At 40.5% G+C, this 16,079-nt stretch overlaps 1 protein-coding gene across 1 annotated transcript in view; it reads left to right on the top strand.

Annotated features, from left to right (window-relative positions):
- LOC117369797 (voltage-dependent T-type calcium channel subunit alpha-1H-like) overlaps positions 1–14,889 on the top strand; it is a 114,077-nt gene extending 99,188 nt beyond the window's left edge. Inside the window, exons 29-36 of the mRNA XM_055222876.1 lie at positions 288–421; positions 495–565; positions 6,527–6,605; positions 6,829–6,950; positions 7,207–7,509; positions 7,869–8,019; positions 11,039–11,598; positions 14,161–14,889. Coding sequence (XP_055078851.1) covers positions 288–421; positions 495–565; positions 6,527–6,605; positions 6,829–6,950; positions 7,207–7,509; positions 7,869–8,019; positions 11,039–11,598; positions 14,161–14,745 — 2,005 coding nt within the window. The 3' untranslated portion in view covers positions 14,746–14,889. The remainder of the gene's footprint in view (positions 1–287; positions 422–494; positions 566–6,526; positions 6,606–6,828; positions 6,951–7,206; positions 7,510–7,868; positions 8,020–11,038; positions 11,599–14,160) is intronic.
- Positions 14,890–16,079: the final 1,190 nt, after the last annotated feature.

The raw sequence follows: 16,079 nt of genomic DNA, 5'->3' as shown, positions 1-16,079 counted from the left end.
GTGATACCTGTGGTAAAAATGTTTCATAGTTTTACATCAGTGCAATGGCAGTTTGTGTAAAAAAAAGTTGTCATATGTCATATCTGCTGCCCATGTTCAGCCAGGAAGTAAAACTATAAACTTTTTTATAATTTTTTAGTAATGATGTTTTCTATGTTTTACCCTAAATCATTAATTAACAAACAATCTAGAGGGTTTGTAACTATTACTGTTTATCCATAATATTAAATGCATGAATAAAAGAACTAAAACACTTTAAAATATCTGCAAAAATGTTGTTTGTCCAGGTGGAACCAGCTAGACCTGGCCATCGTGCTGCTGTCCATCATGGGCATCACTCTGGAAGAGATCGACCTGAACGCGTCACTGCCCATCAACCCCACCATCATCCGCATCATGAGGGTGCTGCGGATAACGCGAGGTACACACTGCACTTAGCACAGCACCAGTACACTGTACATGTGTGAGCTGACACCATGGTGACCGCCTTTCAGTTCTCAAGTTGCTCAAGATGGCTACCGGGATGAGAGCGCTGCTGGACACGGTGATGCAAGCCCTGCCCCAGGTACCACAGAGCTACAACACTACTAAACATAAGGCATAATGATATGAATATTATAACTTTTATGTAGCGTATAGCTTTGTAAAAAAAAGTTCTAACTTCTGTATATTAGCCAGAAGAAAAAAAAACGGGGTCTTATAGTTATTAAAGTACCGGCTTGCTTCTCCACCGATATAACCTTCAAATTAGCTTGACCTGCTTGTCTCCATGGAGATGTTTTTGTACTACTATGGCCTTAAATTTATCCATCTCCATGGAGGCAAGCAGGTGGCAAACCTTCCACCAGAAGTTATATAGAAGTTATATAGTGCACTTTTAAAAAAGATGTCTATAGAAATAAATGAGTTAAAACTTATAACTTAAAACATATACTAAGGTTATTAACCGTAACACAAATTGAAGGTTTAATTTCAATATTACCTCATACTCAATATAATACCACCTCTCGTAAGTGGTATAATAAACATGAACAGGAATGTAAAAATGAAAAGCAATACTGTGAAAACAGATCAAAGCAGACTAGGACTCATGAACTGATGCAAAGGTATTCACACGTGCAGTCAAATTGAATAAAGACTCACACTGATATCTTTGCCCTTGATATGCTCCTATTTCCTTCTCTAGCTCCCCATTAATTAGATCCTGACACAGGCGCCGGGCTCCTGTTGACTCCGACATGTTTATTAAAAGTCATGCCTGGTTCCAGATCCGATGAAATGCAGATGGCTCATTTTATGTTTTGATTTATGGGAGCTGGCAGTGCCCATGTCCACACCACATCAATCACCAAATCCCCACCAGATCTCCTCCGCGCCACATGCTGTACCCTGACACTTTGAGCAATACATTTGCCTTTCCTCCAGAGACCAGAAAGAAAAATGATACACACTTAAGAATCAACCTGAGCTGTTCTGCAGTTCATGTAACTTTATTTGTGCCCCAACAAAGTATTTTCAACATTAAGTTTTTTTATGGAATACAAGGAAATTATATCTGCTAAAGAGGACAGGAACATTTTTTGAATTCATTGTGATTGTAGATTTCACAATAACTAACATTATAAAGTATGAGATAAGAGAGACAGGTAGATTGATTGATTCTCCATGTTTTATGCTATGCTGTGGAATATTATACCTAAATGAACAGTATTTCCATGGAGACAAGCAAGGTGAGGGCCTCCTGAGAGTCAGGTTTGTGGAAATGCAAGCCCATTCACAGCCATGAGGCATGTTTTTCAGTGGAATAAAAACATAAAAATAAAAAAAGACTTTTTTATGCTCAAAAGTTACACGGTGGGGCTTAACTAAAATAGTAAAATACTAAAAACATAAACAAAACATGATCAGCGCTGCACTGACAATGAGAATATCAGTGGAACAAATATTAGGGGAACTTTCTGGTTAGATAAGTAATACAAATAAATAAATAGGTATAGAATGTTTAAGTCCCATTGGGGATGAATAAACTGTCTGCCTTTTTGAAAATAAGATATTCATAAAACATTCTCACAACATAACTACAAAGACTGACTGAATATAAAAATAATCCATCCCCTCATCTATTCTATTAAAACTGTCTAATAAAGAATGAGAAAATAATTATTGCAAGAATACAGATACTTTTTCCTTTGTTGTATTACAAAAGAACCAGCCTGACACCTTCTGGGAAATCTAATTGAAAGCTACACCAAATATTCTAGCACATTCTATCTCAAACAATGTGGAACCATGCTGGTTTTGAAAGAACGTTTTTCAATGCATTTTTGTAAGTTTAGAAATAGTGCTGGGTTCATTTTATTTACCATGGTCTTTTTCTATCTGCAAAGCGAACCTTGCGAACCTTTCCTGAATAACTTTACAATGATCTTGAGATGTATCAGTACAAGTATAGGACCACATAGAGTAGTATACACCCATGGTTTTAATTGTACTTGTGGTATCAGCATTGAGTATTTAGTCTCTTCCTTACTATCAAAATCTACTTTGAAATTATAGTATCGTCACAACACTAATACAAAGTGTAGTTGCCCTCTATATGTCGCATAAGTCTTATCAATAATAATATGAAACACAGAAGTAAAATCAATACGTTTACTATTTTCTTCTGATAGAATTAATGCTGACTTTTCTTGAGACTCCCCAGTGAGAGCACAATCCTCATTTTTCCAGGTGGTGCATTTTCACAATATACCTGTCTTGGAGGCGCAAGTGTAGCTGTTGCTTTGAACATGGCGTACAGAAGGAATGATGAAACACGAAAGCAAAAAGAGTAAAAATAGAGTCGTGCGAGCGGGGAAGCCAGTACGGTGCACGGGACTTCACCAGGGCCCCAGGGGAAGCTTTGAGAGAGGGAGAGAGGGTGGGGGAGAGGAGAAACAGGGCAGCAGCCCACACTGTTAGATAGACGATAAATGAGGAAGTGGACTGTACTCCCACTAGGCAATTTGCACATTTACAGTGCTAGGATTTTAGAAAATTGGTATTTGAGATTGTATTAGTACTTAGAGATGCATGATTTTATGTCTGGTAGAGACTAAGCTACCTCATTGTATCCATGGAGATGTATTAGTCTGGAATGATTTAATTTCTAAAATACATTGAAAAATAACAGATGCAGACAAAAAGTGAAGTGCAATGATGTCGATGATGATGGTTTAAATGTATGGATCCTTGTGAGGTTTAACCCACGTTATAATGTTGTTACCTCATCAAAATGATGAAGTGGTAGTTTTCAAGTTAACGGCCACCTTTTACCTTTAGTTCAATGGAGGTTGGCAATTGAATTTCATGTCAATCGATTTCTTGTGTTGTCTGATTTTTCCTGTTGTGTCTGATTTTTCCTGTTGTGTCTGATTTTTCCTGTTGTTTTGTTTTTTGTGTCTTGGCGGCACGGTGACTGAGTGGCATCACTCATGTCTCACAGCAAGAAGGTTGGTTCGATCCCCGGGTCACCAGGCCTTTCTGTGTGGAGTTTTTCATGTTTCTCCCCGTGTCTGGATGGGTTTCCTCCGGGTACTCCGGTTTCCCCATCAACCAAAACATGAACGCCCTTCGAGACAACTGTTGTTGTGATTTTGGGCGTTACAAAAATAAATGAATTGAATTGAATTGAATTGCAGAGCTGAAATCACCCAGATGATTATAGTGAAGGTGTGTGGAGTTTAAAACACAGTGGAGCACTTCTTGGATTTTCACATTACATCAAAGATGGAACACAGTGTTTTCCGTTTAATAGAAAAATACAGCCTAACTATGCAGGTCTGGGTCTTAAACATTTGTGAAGGAAACAAAACACAACTCTGGGTATGTTTTTGATGAGGAAATACCATTATATGATAGATCAGAAAATTGTATAATATGGGCCCTTTAACTTGTAAGAGTTGGCTCTCAGACTTCAGCAAGTACACGTGTCAGTGATGCAATAAAGAGAGAATCCCAAGGGCTAGACACAGGCTAGTTCTGCTCCTGTGCTGAAGGAGGTGGGGTAGAGAAGCGTTGTGCACTTGACTCAAGCAAAAGGGGAAAAAAGGGAGCGAGCGCATACATTTGAGTAGCTTGTGAGGTGATTAGTTGAGAGACAAAAGGTTGCAGGTTGTGATTGACTGACAGTGGCAGGAAGTAAGAACAAAGAAGAAAAACAGTCAGTATTCCTTGTTAAATTTACATGTGGGCTCTTTTCCAAACCTCTTCTCCTTCCTCTTCTTCCGTACACTAATTTTGCGTGTTCCCGTAAAGGAGCCACCACATTAATTGCTGTTCCAAGTGAGCAGTGAGAAGTGGCTTATCAGCTCCTTCACAGCGCCTCAGCTTCGATGCAGGCTTGACAGGTGTTCCCAACATGGGAGAAAAGCCTGGTGGATAGATGCACCAAACAAGTTTAGTTCCACTTTTATTGAGATGTGTAAATATCTTCATTTAGACATTTAGTACTGTCACATTGACATTTTGAATGAATTTGAAAATTGTGTCTATGGAACAGTGCATTTATGTTCCTGTGTTATAAAAATTATTCATTCAATATATAACTTTAATGTTGGTAACTTTTGTGGGCTGTCATTTCAAGAGGCTGTGTCTCCTCTGTCAGAACATTTTCCCCTTGTTGTGTTCTGACAGAGGAGTGCTAAGTGCTCTAATGAAGGAACCTTTCAGCTGCGAAAAAGACCTTAAAGCCAGTGAAAGTGTCAAGGAACAGGGAGGAACTCATTTGGAAATGGGTTAGAAACAACTGGCATCCAAGCATAAAGCTTGTCTGTCTGTAATGCAATGGTTAGACAAGTAGACAAGACACAGTTTAGGCACTATTTGCATTTTCATAAAAGCAATTCAAATTTCAATCCAAAATAGCACTTGATGCCATAACACATGTACATGTTTTCATCATTTTATCATTTAAATTAAAAGTGCATTTTCCATGATTTTGAATTAAAAAATGCCTTTTTCATGTTTTATATTGAGCAAGGCAAATGTATTTCTACAGCCGGATTCATACAGCGGATAATTCAAACCGCTTTACTGAAATTACCCCTATTCACAACGTGTCAATATTTTCTATGTATTTTGTACAAATATTTTTTTCAAAGTCTGCCTTCAAAGCAGGATTATCAGGAGGAGATTGTCGCGACCCCTCTTCCAGATCCTCCATAGCAAACCTCCCTGCTCTTTGTCTGTGCACACGGCCCCTCGCCGTCTCTGGAACGGCTGTAATAGCATTTGTCTTTGATGTGACAGAGCGCTGCTGTGGACCAGGCCCGGACTGTGTTAAGTGCTCTGGGCTCCACGTGCTTCGGCGCTAACCGCGTATATCATCTAATCAGCCATCTCCATACCTCCCACCACGACAGCAGAGCACACCCAGTCTCCCACAATCGATTTTGTCATTTGATTTAATGGTCAGCAGGTTTGTAATGCACCAGAACTGGAACCAGGCTGACACGGAGAAATTTGTCTTTAGATTTATGGATAATAGGTTTGTACGATATGGTACATGATGTAAGATAAACGCAATGTTGAATTTTTGCAATTATTATTCAGATTTTAAGTCAACGTGACCTTAGTGTGCACAAATGGTTCTGTATTATAAGTCATAATTATGATCAGTCATAAGAGTCACCTTCATTTAGAATACATTATTTTTAATTGACTATTTTGTCCATTCACAACTGAAGAAGCTCGTAAGGTAACACAAAATAGATATACTGAAAACTGGTTATACTGGAAATTACACAAGGTTTTGGTAAAAGCAAAGAAATATACATGTTTTAAGTAGAGTTTTATATTTGAAGAGTTATACTGTCTAAAATACTCAAATGCTCAAGAAAAAAGTTGATTTGGGGGACCATATTGACTTGATAATGAACAATATGTTACCTAAAACTTTACTGGTGGAAAAATTGGAATGTTTTTGTGAATCTTAGTGTTTTTTGTTGTTGATGGAACATGAACTTGCTATTTTAATGCACCACTTACTCATATTAATAGTCAGTAACCTCAGACTAAGCATTTTTCTTGATCAGTGTGTGTACAGAGGCTAAAGCCTTTGGACTGGAGCTGTATATCACTTACACCGATAATCCTGTTAAAACATGTGTAACCTCTAACCACATTAACCGTGCTGTGGAATAGTCTTTTTTTGATGTAATAGCTTGCTATCGTATATACTTGGACGTAAAGTGACACTGACTGTAGTACTGGAGTATTAAAGTGACGTACTGATAGTTGTACTGAGTATTAAATTTAAGTATTGACAGTAGTGCTGAGTATTAAAGTGAAGTACTGATCATATTACTGAGTATTAAAGTGAAGTACTGACAGTAGTACTGAGTATTAAAGTGAAGTACTGAGGGTAGTACTAGAAGTACAGTATTATAGTGACTGAGAGTGTTTCTAGCCTCACTGTGCTCTGTCTGTTGACTTCATGTTTTTCTGTGTTCATTCTGTATATATCTGTGCTGTACTGTCTCTGTAGGTGGGGAATCTAGGTCTGCTCTTCATGTTGCTGTTCTTCATCTATGCAGCTCTGGGAGTTGAGCTCTTTGGAAAACTGGGTTAGTGTGTGTGTGCGTGCACGTGCATGTGTGTGCATGAGGGTGGCACGTGTGTGTGTGTGCATGCAGCTGACACTGTATTCAGATCTCAGTTTGATTATGTAACAGGCTTACATTTGCTTTGGTGCATATATTAATAAGTCAGTTTAGACTCACATCTAATGTGCACACAATAGTCCCTGTTGTGTCAGTGCAACCCTGACTTTCTCTGATCGTCTTTCAGAGTGTTCAGACGAGAACCCGTGTGAAGGCCTCAGTCGCCACGCCACCTTTGACAACTTTGGCATGGCCTTCCTCACGCTCTTCAGAGTGTCCACGGGGGACAACTGGAATGGGATTATGAAGGTTACTTACCTCTCTTTCCTCTCTATAGCCAGGCTTAGGGCCTCAAAGTGCCATCTAGTGGCCTCCTGGGCACTCTTCATTATTAAAACCTAGAAATATAACGAGATTTTAGGGTCTCATTAGGAAACCAGTTATGTTTTAGTGGTAATGTGGGGATTCACACAGACTTTTCAGGCTTGTTATTCTGTAGAGCGTTTTAGATGTACAACCAAAACCTCTTTATATTTATACATAAATAATAATGATGACATTGCAGGACACTTTGCGAGAGTGCCGACCACAGGACCGCCACTGCCTGAGTTACCTGCCTCTCATCTCCCCGGTGTATTTTGTCACGTTTGTGCTGACGGCTCAGTTTGTCCTGGTCAATGTGGTGGTGGCTGTCCTCATGAAGCACCTGGAGGAGAGCAACAAGGAGGCCCAACTGGAGGAGATGGAGGAGAGAGAGGAGCGAGAGAGGGAGAAAGAGAGGGAGAGACAAAAGGAGGAGGCCGCTCGCAGACACAGCACCACATCAGGGGCTCTAGACCAGGGGCCCAATGGCGACACACCTGCACAGGTGACACTGGCTCTGAGACTATACGGACTGTTGGGAGGATGTCACATTCACCAATATTAAATCTTTAATTTGTTTTCTTGTTTAAGCATAGTAGGACTTTCACTACAGCTAGAGTTGACTTGAAGCAGAAATATGTTAGTTAAAAGATAACTCATTCCTAGCTAAGCCTGGTCAGCAGTTTGTTAGTTTACAAAACCCTTTGTTTATGAACCACAGAAATATAAAAAGTCACAAAGTCATTTCTTATAATCCTTGTTTGGCCTTGTTGAAGAGATTTGATGATGTCATTTCCTGCATGTATGAGAGGTGGGAGAGCGAGGTGACTATAATGATGACAGTCTGAATGATGATGTGTGCAGGTGGCTGTGGAGGAAGAGGAGCGTTCCCATGGCAACCTGCTGAGCATAGGCCGCATGCTGTCTCTCCCCAGCGACAGCCATGTGCAGCCTCTGCGATGTGCCCCATACGCTCCCATTGGCAATGAGCCCTACACCGGATACAACTACTCAGGTAACTCTACTGTTTATGGCTAAATGATTGGAGCATTTGAGCTCCCAAGCTAAAGTGGATTCTGGATGGACCATTGCCTCTGCTAATAGACTGAAGAGAGAAGCAAAGTGTGTGGATTTAACACGCTGAGATTTTGCAGAATTGTACAATTTCTACAGAGAAGTCTTAAAGATGAAGCCCAAATGAATGACAATTCACAAAGATGTCAATTTGTCAGATAATAAAAACACTCATTTTGCAGTGAATAAAATATTAAGTCTTTAAGTGGCCATATTATTATATAAAATGAATGCTGATTCTTGTGCTTATTTATTTTAGTGGCACTTTTCATTCTATTACTATTATTAGGTGGTGGTTAGTTTAGCCAACAGTAGTACCATTACAAAATTATTATTCAAGAAGAATTACAACGTGGTGACACAAGATATTGGTCAAGTAAAAGAAGAAAATATTTGTGAAAACTGTGACTCAAATAAAAATAACTATAACAGCAAATGGACACAATATCTGATATAATTTGAAGTCAATGTAATTTGACAGACATAAAATAAAGTACATAAAGTGCTGTAGGAAACACAAATGTTAAAATCATTTCATATTGTCAACAAGGCTTTTGTCACTTGTAGACTTATTCACAATGGGAAGCGTAACCAAAACATTTACTTAAGTAAAAGGACTGTCTCAAGAAGGAATAAAGGTATGTTACTGGAAAACTACTGAGAAATGGAATTCAATTAATTAAGCAGTACATTTAATTAAGTACATTTGAGAACTACTACTACTGCTACTAGTACTAGTACTAGTACTACTACCTATAATAACAATAATAATAAAAGAAGAACGTCCAAGTAAGAGTAAACAAAAAACGTTTTGTTGGTCCCAGCTGTGTTACCAAAGTGTGTTAGCCTGAGTGCTCTAGGATATTGTTGTTACAGAGGCTGCTAGTTCTGCTCTTAATACTCTGAAATCTGTTTCCTGGAGCAAGGAACATAAAGTTCTGCATTTGTCAGATGAAAAAAAGTCTTTGTTTTGTTCTGACCTGACTTCAGCCAGACCGAGTTCTAAATGTCACAGAGCCCCGCCACGTCATCTCCAGTGGCTATAAACGCAGCTTAAAGTCCCAGCGCTCACTTCTCAGATGTTACAGTATTCAGTATTGGTAGTTGCTGAATGTTTCCAGATTGGTGTATTTTCTTTTTAAATGTTGCTTATAGGTGCAGTCTAAGGAACTAACTTTTCGTTCTCTTTATTTATTTAGTCATGCAGGAGACAAGTAACAGACGCAGATGAGACACGATAATTACACACACAAAAAAATCACAAAACCGATAATGCACTAAAATACAGCACAACACAAAGTACATTCAGTACTTCGGGGGGGGGGGGGTTATACTAGTGTGAGGTTGATACCTCACACTAACACTATCAACATAATACATTATTTATATCAAATTATAAAACTGACTGCATAATGTGTCATTGAAAAAAATAAATAAATAAATTAGAAATTGAGAAATGTCTGTATTACATGTTGTATTAACTTTTCTGGTTCTTCCACCTATTCAAACGTTACTGTATACTATTAATATCAAAATACATTATTATTATTTTCACTTTTTTAAACTAAAATCTAAAATAGAATAAATGTATTTTGTCTTTGAATTGATCCAAGCAGAACATGTCGTATTAGTTTTTCATAGAACCCAATTTAAAAAGTGATGAGAACACAAGTCCTCAGAATTGCATTTATGTAATCCCAATTACAAACACACTAACAGGCTGGCACATGGGCTCCTTGGCAGAAGGTAGAATTCCCCTAAACAGCCTGGCTCCTATTTCACCAACTGTTATTGAATAGAAGCAAACCGAGCATTTAGCAGGACGTCTCTGAGCTAATGAATGTGTGTTTGGCATGTCACTATGGGGATATTTACACTAACACAAGGTGAGGTTGGGAGCCACTCAAAATAAATGTTTATGTAACAGTTGAACATGTCACCAGGTGCAGCGTCATAGCCTGCTCAGGTGCTCTAGATTGTGGGATCAGCTTGGACTTCAAACCTGTATTGTCATGTGTAAATTGTCAAATACTCACATTAAAAACGCTGTAATAATATACGTTAAGGTGCACTTCATTATCCCTGTAGGGAAATTTGTACTCTGTATTAGGTCAAATGTAGAGGACAAACCAGTGAGCACTGCACTGCAGTGCTTGGGGACCCATCTCAGTCAGGACTACCTGAGCTGGAGGACTGTACCTTTTGTCCACATTCTGGGTTAAGGGGAAAAACTGGAGTGCCTGGAGCAAACCCTCAGCCACCGCACTGTGCATATGTAAAGAAAATGTGGTGTTACGGTCAGGCCCAGTCTTAATTAACCAAAAATATATGTAAACAAGAAAACTTTTTATCAAATGTAAATTTCAACAGAAAATAGCTTCTATAATAATATTATGTGGTCTTTACTAATTCGGATATACAGTTGATCTCTAAAACTAGGTACAAATTTGCCCTTTTCAGTATCAACTTCTTTGTTAAAATAGTAGTATGGATTAAGATGCAGCTGTCGACTTTTTGAGAACCCTTTTGAGAATCGGGTCAAGATTAGTCCTGACAAAGACATGTGGACAAAAACCCAAAGGAGCTTTTTCTGGTTACTTATGTGCATGGTTAAAGTCTCAGCTTGCTGATGTATTCACATTCCTGGACAAAGCCACCAACAGTTTAGTAGTGTTGAGTTTTGCATGTCAGTCAGGACGGTCCGTGGAGACTGCAGTGGAACACCTGTGCTATGAATGACAGATGTTTAGTTGCATAAATTCTTCCACATTTATCTATGAAAAGTAGTAAAAGCCAAAATTAAATCTGTCAACTGGACAAAATGTTGTAGAGTTTTGTCCAGTTGACCGATCTAACTTTGGCTTTTACTATGGATCAGACCTGGGTGACTGAGAGATTACACAGACATCTATGAAAAGTACCGAATTATTCATTTCTCTTGTTGTGTCTCTTGTGCACAGGCTCCATGTCCTCCCTGGGCTCCAGTGGGGCCAGCTCTCTGCTTCAGGTTCCTGGAGCTCTGCCCGCCATCAGCCACGCATCGCTGGGCTCGGGCCGCAGCACCAGACCCATGATTTGCCTCAGCCCCTTCCAGAGCATTGACCGCTTCTCCTCCAGCCGACTCAGCCCCTCCGATAGTGTGGAGGGCTCCCGACTAAGCCCCGCCCACCGCATCCACCGCCATCGTCTCAACTCCGCCCACAGCATCGACGGCTACCGCTTGAGCCCTTCGCGCCGCATCCACCGCCACCGCCTCAGCTCCACCCGCAGCGTGGACGGATACAGGCTGGTGCAGGAGGGTGGAGGGGGCCGGCCCAAGCTCGTGTCGTGTTACAGCATGGACAGACAGGGCTCTCTCAAACACAGCCCCACACACACCAGCAACAGAAGGCCCCAGCGCTGGCTTAGTCCTGAAGACAGTTTGGACAGGAACAAGCTGAGCCCCTCCTATATCCCCGAGCGCTCAGCTCTTCAGAGGCCCGCCTCCTTCCACTCAGCTGGACGACAGCTCCGCAGACAGGTGCGACAGTGTGGTGTTTATTAATAAACAGCTCGTTGAGAGGTATATCGTCTGAAAAAAATAATCTCTTGAAGTTTTATTTTATTTTATTTTGTTATTTTTTATCATCTTGTATTGAATTTGAGAAAAGTTTTGCCCCTAAAATATGATATAAAGTAGGTTGATTTGTGTAAAATATTGAATGTTCATGTACACCAAGAAGTCAACAATCCCCCAATTCTCTGGGAGGCTTTAAACTGGCTTTGTAGTTCATAAGTTATTCACTAATAACCTGTGTTTCCTGAATGTCTTACATATAAAGTTCAAATGTTTATTATATTAATGCACTTTATAATAATACACAAATGCGTTTGAGTAACTGCTCATTTTAACTGATCACTGCTGCAGTCAGTTCATACTTCTGTGGGATGGTGATTCTCATCGAATGCCCCCATGACCCCCTCCTGCTCTGCTCCATGGTGTTTTGTCTCCTCTGAACTGCCTTGGCAAATAAAGACAGGAAAGGCAAATATGGTATTGACAAACTCCACACCGACTCTCCCTCTGTGAGGTGCTTCTTCTTGTGATCACTCTTCTGTGGTCTTTCTTCTGATTCTTCTGACGCAGTAGTTTACTGAGCCTCGTCCCTCTCAGGACTCACTCCCTTAAATACACAGCTTTCCAAATTATTGGCAAGTTATTAGCCTTTAGAGTACAATTCAGATGTTATTGAACAAACCTCCCAGTGATGGCAGTATTTTTTTCAAAAATCAAAACCTAAACTGCACTCTTCCAAAATGAGTGCAGCAGAGTAGAGGTACAATGAGGTACATGAATATGCACAATGAAGTTTCAAACCATGTTATTGTTGTAGACGTGTAGAAGAACTGAAAATGGTCATTTATTTATTTTTCAATTAGAAGCATTAGAAACATCTTAACAGGTCTAGTTATGTTTTAACATAGGACCCCTTATTTGATAGGACCTTCATAATTATTGCATCCATTAAACTTGTGAGTTAGTGGAGAGTTTTTGCTTAAATTTGTTTGCATGATGTCAGAATAGACTCCCACAGCTGCTGTTTGGATGTGAACTGCCTCCCACCCTCATAGATCTTTCCCTTGAGGATGCTCCAAAGGTTCTCAATAGGGTTGAGGTCAGGGGATCCTGGGAGCCACACCATGAGTTTCTCTTCTTTTATGCCCATAGCAGCCAATGATGCAGAGGTATTCCTTGCAGCATGAGATGGTGCATTGTCATGCATGAAGATGATTTTGCTATGGAAAACACAGTTCTTCTTTTTGTACCATGGAAGAACATGGTCAGTTAGAAACTCCACATACTTTACAGAGGTCATTTTCACACCTTCAGGGACCCTAAAGGGGCCAACCAGCTCTCTCCCCATGATTCTGGCCCAAAACGTGACTCCGCCACCTCTTTGTTGACGACATGGTCACCGTCCACCAATCATCCACCACTCCATCCATCTGGACCATCCAGGGTTGCACGACACTCAGTGAACAAAACTGTTTGAAGTCTTCATGTATTTCTGGGTCCACTGGACCCGTTTCTGCTTGTGAGCATTGGTTAAGGGTGGCCGGATAGAAGATTTATTCGTAACTGCAAGCCTCTGGAGGATCCTACACCTTGATGTTTGCAGGACTCCAGAGGCATCAGCTGCTTCAAATACCTGTTTGCTGCTTTGTAATGGCATTTTAGCAGCTGCTCTCTTAATCCAGTGTATTTTTCTGGCAGAAACCTATTTCATTGTGCCTTTATCTGCATAAATTCGTGTGTGCTCTGAATCAGATACAAATCTCTTAATGGTACGATAATCATGCTTAAGTTTTTGTGAGATATCTAAGATTTTCACACCTTGTCCAAGGTATTCAACTGTTTTCAGAACTAGAAAGATTCTTTTTCTTTCCCATATCGCTTGAAAATGGTGGTCTGCTTAATAATGTGGAACATCCCTCTTAAGTAGTTTTTCCTTTAATTTGACTTACCTGGCAAACAAATTGGCAAAGGTATCTGAGATTGATTTTACTGACCCAGAGCCCTGAGACACAATATCATCCAAACAATCAATCAAAAAATGGACCTTTATGACTCTTAATCACAATTTGCATAATAATTTGGAACACCGTGTAGATCAACCATTCAGAAAGCCTCAAATCATGTGAGATTATTCTCTTTCTACTTCAACATCACCATCTGCACTGTATCAACCTGCCATTATGACAGTACAAACTTCACTTTGCTCTAAAAACTGATAAACAAATGGTCTGTAATAATGAGCTATTTAAAGTGCCAGGGCAGAATAAACAGCTGATGTCTCCTTTAGGATGGACACAAACTGCTGCCCTTTGTAGTGGGACATGATCAATAAAAAGAAAACAATGTGTTGGAACTGTAGACACAGTTGTGTTTCTGTGTGTAAATCATGTCTAAGGCAAGTCCTCCTCAGCTGAAACATTTGATGTGTTCTTACTGATACAGGGCTGATAGAGTATTTCAACATGACTTAAACCAGAGGAGGTCTGCTATGCTGCTGTGTTCTGATCTCTTGTTCTTGGTCCCCAGGAGGCCGTGCGTAGTGACTCTGTGGAGCAGAGTGGCAGTACAGAGGAGCTAACAGGAGACACACACCTGACTGTGCCCTCAGCCTCACCCCAGCGCAGACGCTCCTCTAGTGTGCACACGCTCAAGTGTGCCCACCCCCAGAGGGTCATCTCCTGCAGGAGCACCAGCACCAGCCACAGCCGCCCCAGGAGCCAGGAGCCCGCAGAGACACCAGAGACATCAGAGGCCCAGAGCCTCAGTGTCCTGCACCCTGACTCCCCCCTCCCCAGCAGACTGAGCACAGCTCAGCACACGTCCCAAGCAGACGAGACTGATGCTGAGGTCAGCCACATCACCAACTCGGCCCACGCGCCCCCACACACAGGGGACATAAGCAGACATCTATCAGGACGCCTCAGCCAATCAGTGTCCCCGGTATCGGGCAGGAACAGGAAACACAGGGTCAGCCCACCCCCCGACGACCAGCCCGTTACCATGACCACCCAGCTCACGGACAGCAGTGTGGAGCTGAGGAGACGGACTCTGTCATTTGATGCCACTAGCCTCTCTCCCAACCCTCCTGACGGCAGCTCTGTAGAAGATTGAACTAGTCAGTTTAGGCTTTTCTCACACGATTCATCCTATCCCATGTGTGAACAGGCTATGACTTCCTCTGAGCAGTGGCACACAGGCACAACTACGTCTTCTTCTCATGGTCTCACACACTGACCACAAACCATCTGGACCTGCCTGCTCCCTCACCCCAGCCTAGGTTACAGCATTCGCAACCACACTGGCAACTATGATAACTTTTAAATATAATCTAAATCATTAATCATCTGCTTCTGAAGACAAGTCATGTTTTGTAGGTGTCAAGGAGGTCATAGAATAGACTCTTAGCATTAATACTAACATGGTGAAGCTTTAGAGGTTTATTACGCACTGTTGTAGTGTAAACAGATTTTGATACAATTTTTCTCATTAATCTCACTGCCAACTTAACCAAATACACACCATTACAGTTACAGTAACAGCACTTTGTGAATAATCCTTTACATTACAAATTTTAATCATTTGAGTGCATTTCACTGCCAACAAACACATAACACAATTCTTTTTTTTTTTTTTTTTACAAATCAACTAACAATGATAAATGATGATTTTTTGACCATTTAATCTGACACCAGCAAGTAGAGATTTGCTTTCAGTATTTAGGGTTTAGCGTATTAGGATATTAGATTATCAAATGATTATTCTACAAAATCTTCAGTGTTCGCCAATAAGTAGAATGGTGACCTAGGCTGGGACAATCTCTACCTCGCCATTCCCTACAACCATTTGAATGTCCGTGTCTCCCACTCCCTCTCCTCTGTTTCTGTCTTAGATTTCTCAGGGTAGAGCTAGTTCAGACCACAGCATGAGTGATGGGCGGGGCTACAGTGCCCCCTGCTGTCCAGAGCTGGTGCGGTCTCATTGTCCAGAGAGGAAAAGAGACAAGCAATGTGTGGAGATACAGAAGGGCTTACGTAGATGATCAAACAGCTAGACAACACTTTTAGACAAAGGTTAAGATTCTATTTTATTAACATAACAGTGGTGTTTTGAATGTGTGGGCTGGGAGTAAGGGTGGATGAAGAGGATATTATGGATGATGCAAATATATATACATATATATATATACATTTATGAGATGATGTTGCTGCAGATTTCAATGGCGTATGCTCACCTGCAGTGGCATGTTTAGACAGTGTTTAATAAAACCACTTCCTGTCTGACTTTCAGCAAAGCTCTTGTCTTTTCTTTTCACTGTTTTTGTCAGAGTCAACTCAAATGAATATTTACAGATCTTTATGAATTACTTACATCAAAAATTTGATTCTACGCAATACTAAAACTAGTATCAAAACTAAATAAAAGTTACCTTCACTTTTGACAGGTTA

This window comes from Periophthalmus magnuspinnatus, chromosome 1, assembly GCF_009829125.3.
Source record: "Periophthalmus magnuspinnatus isolate fPerMag1 chromosome 1, fPerMag1.2.pri, whole genome shotgun sequence".
NCBI classification, from domain to species: domain Eukaryota; kingdom Metazoa; phylum Chordata; class Actinopteri; order Gobiiformes; family Gobiidae; genus Periophthalmus; species Periophthalmus magnuspinnatus.
Note: the sequence above shows the minus strand (reverse complement) of the source record. Positions and strands in the feature narration are given on the sequence as shown.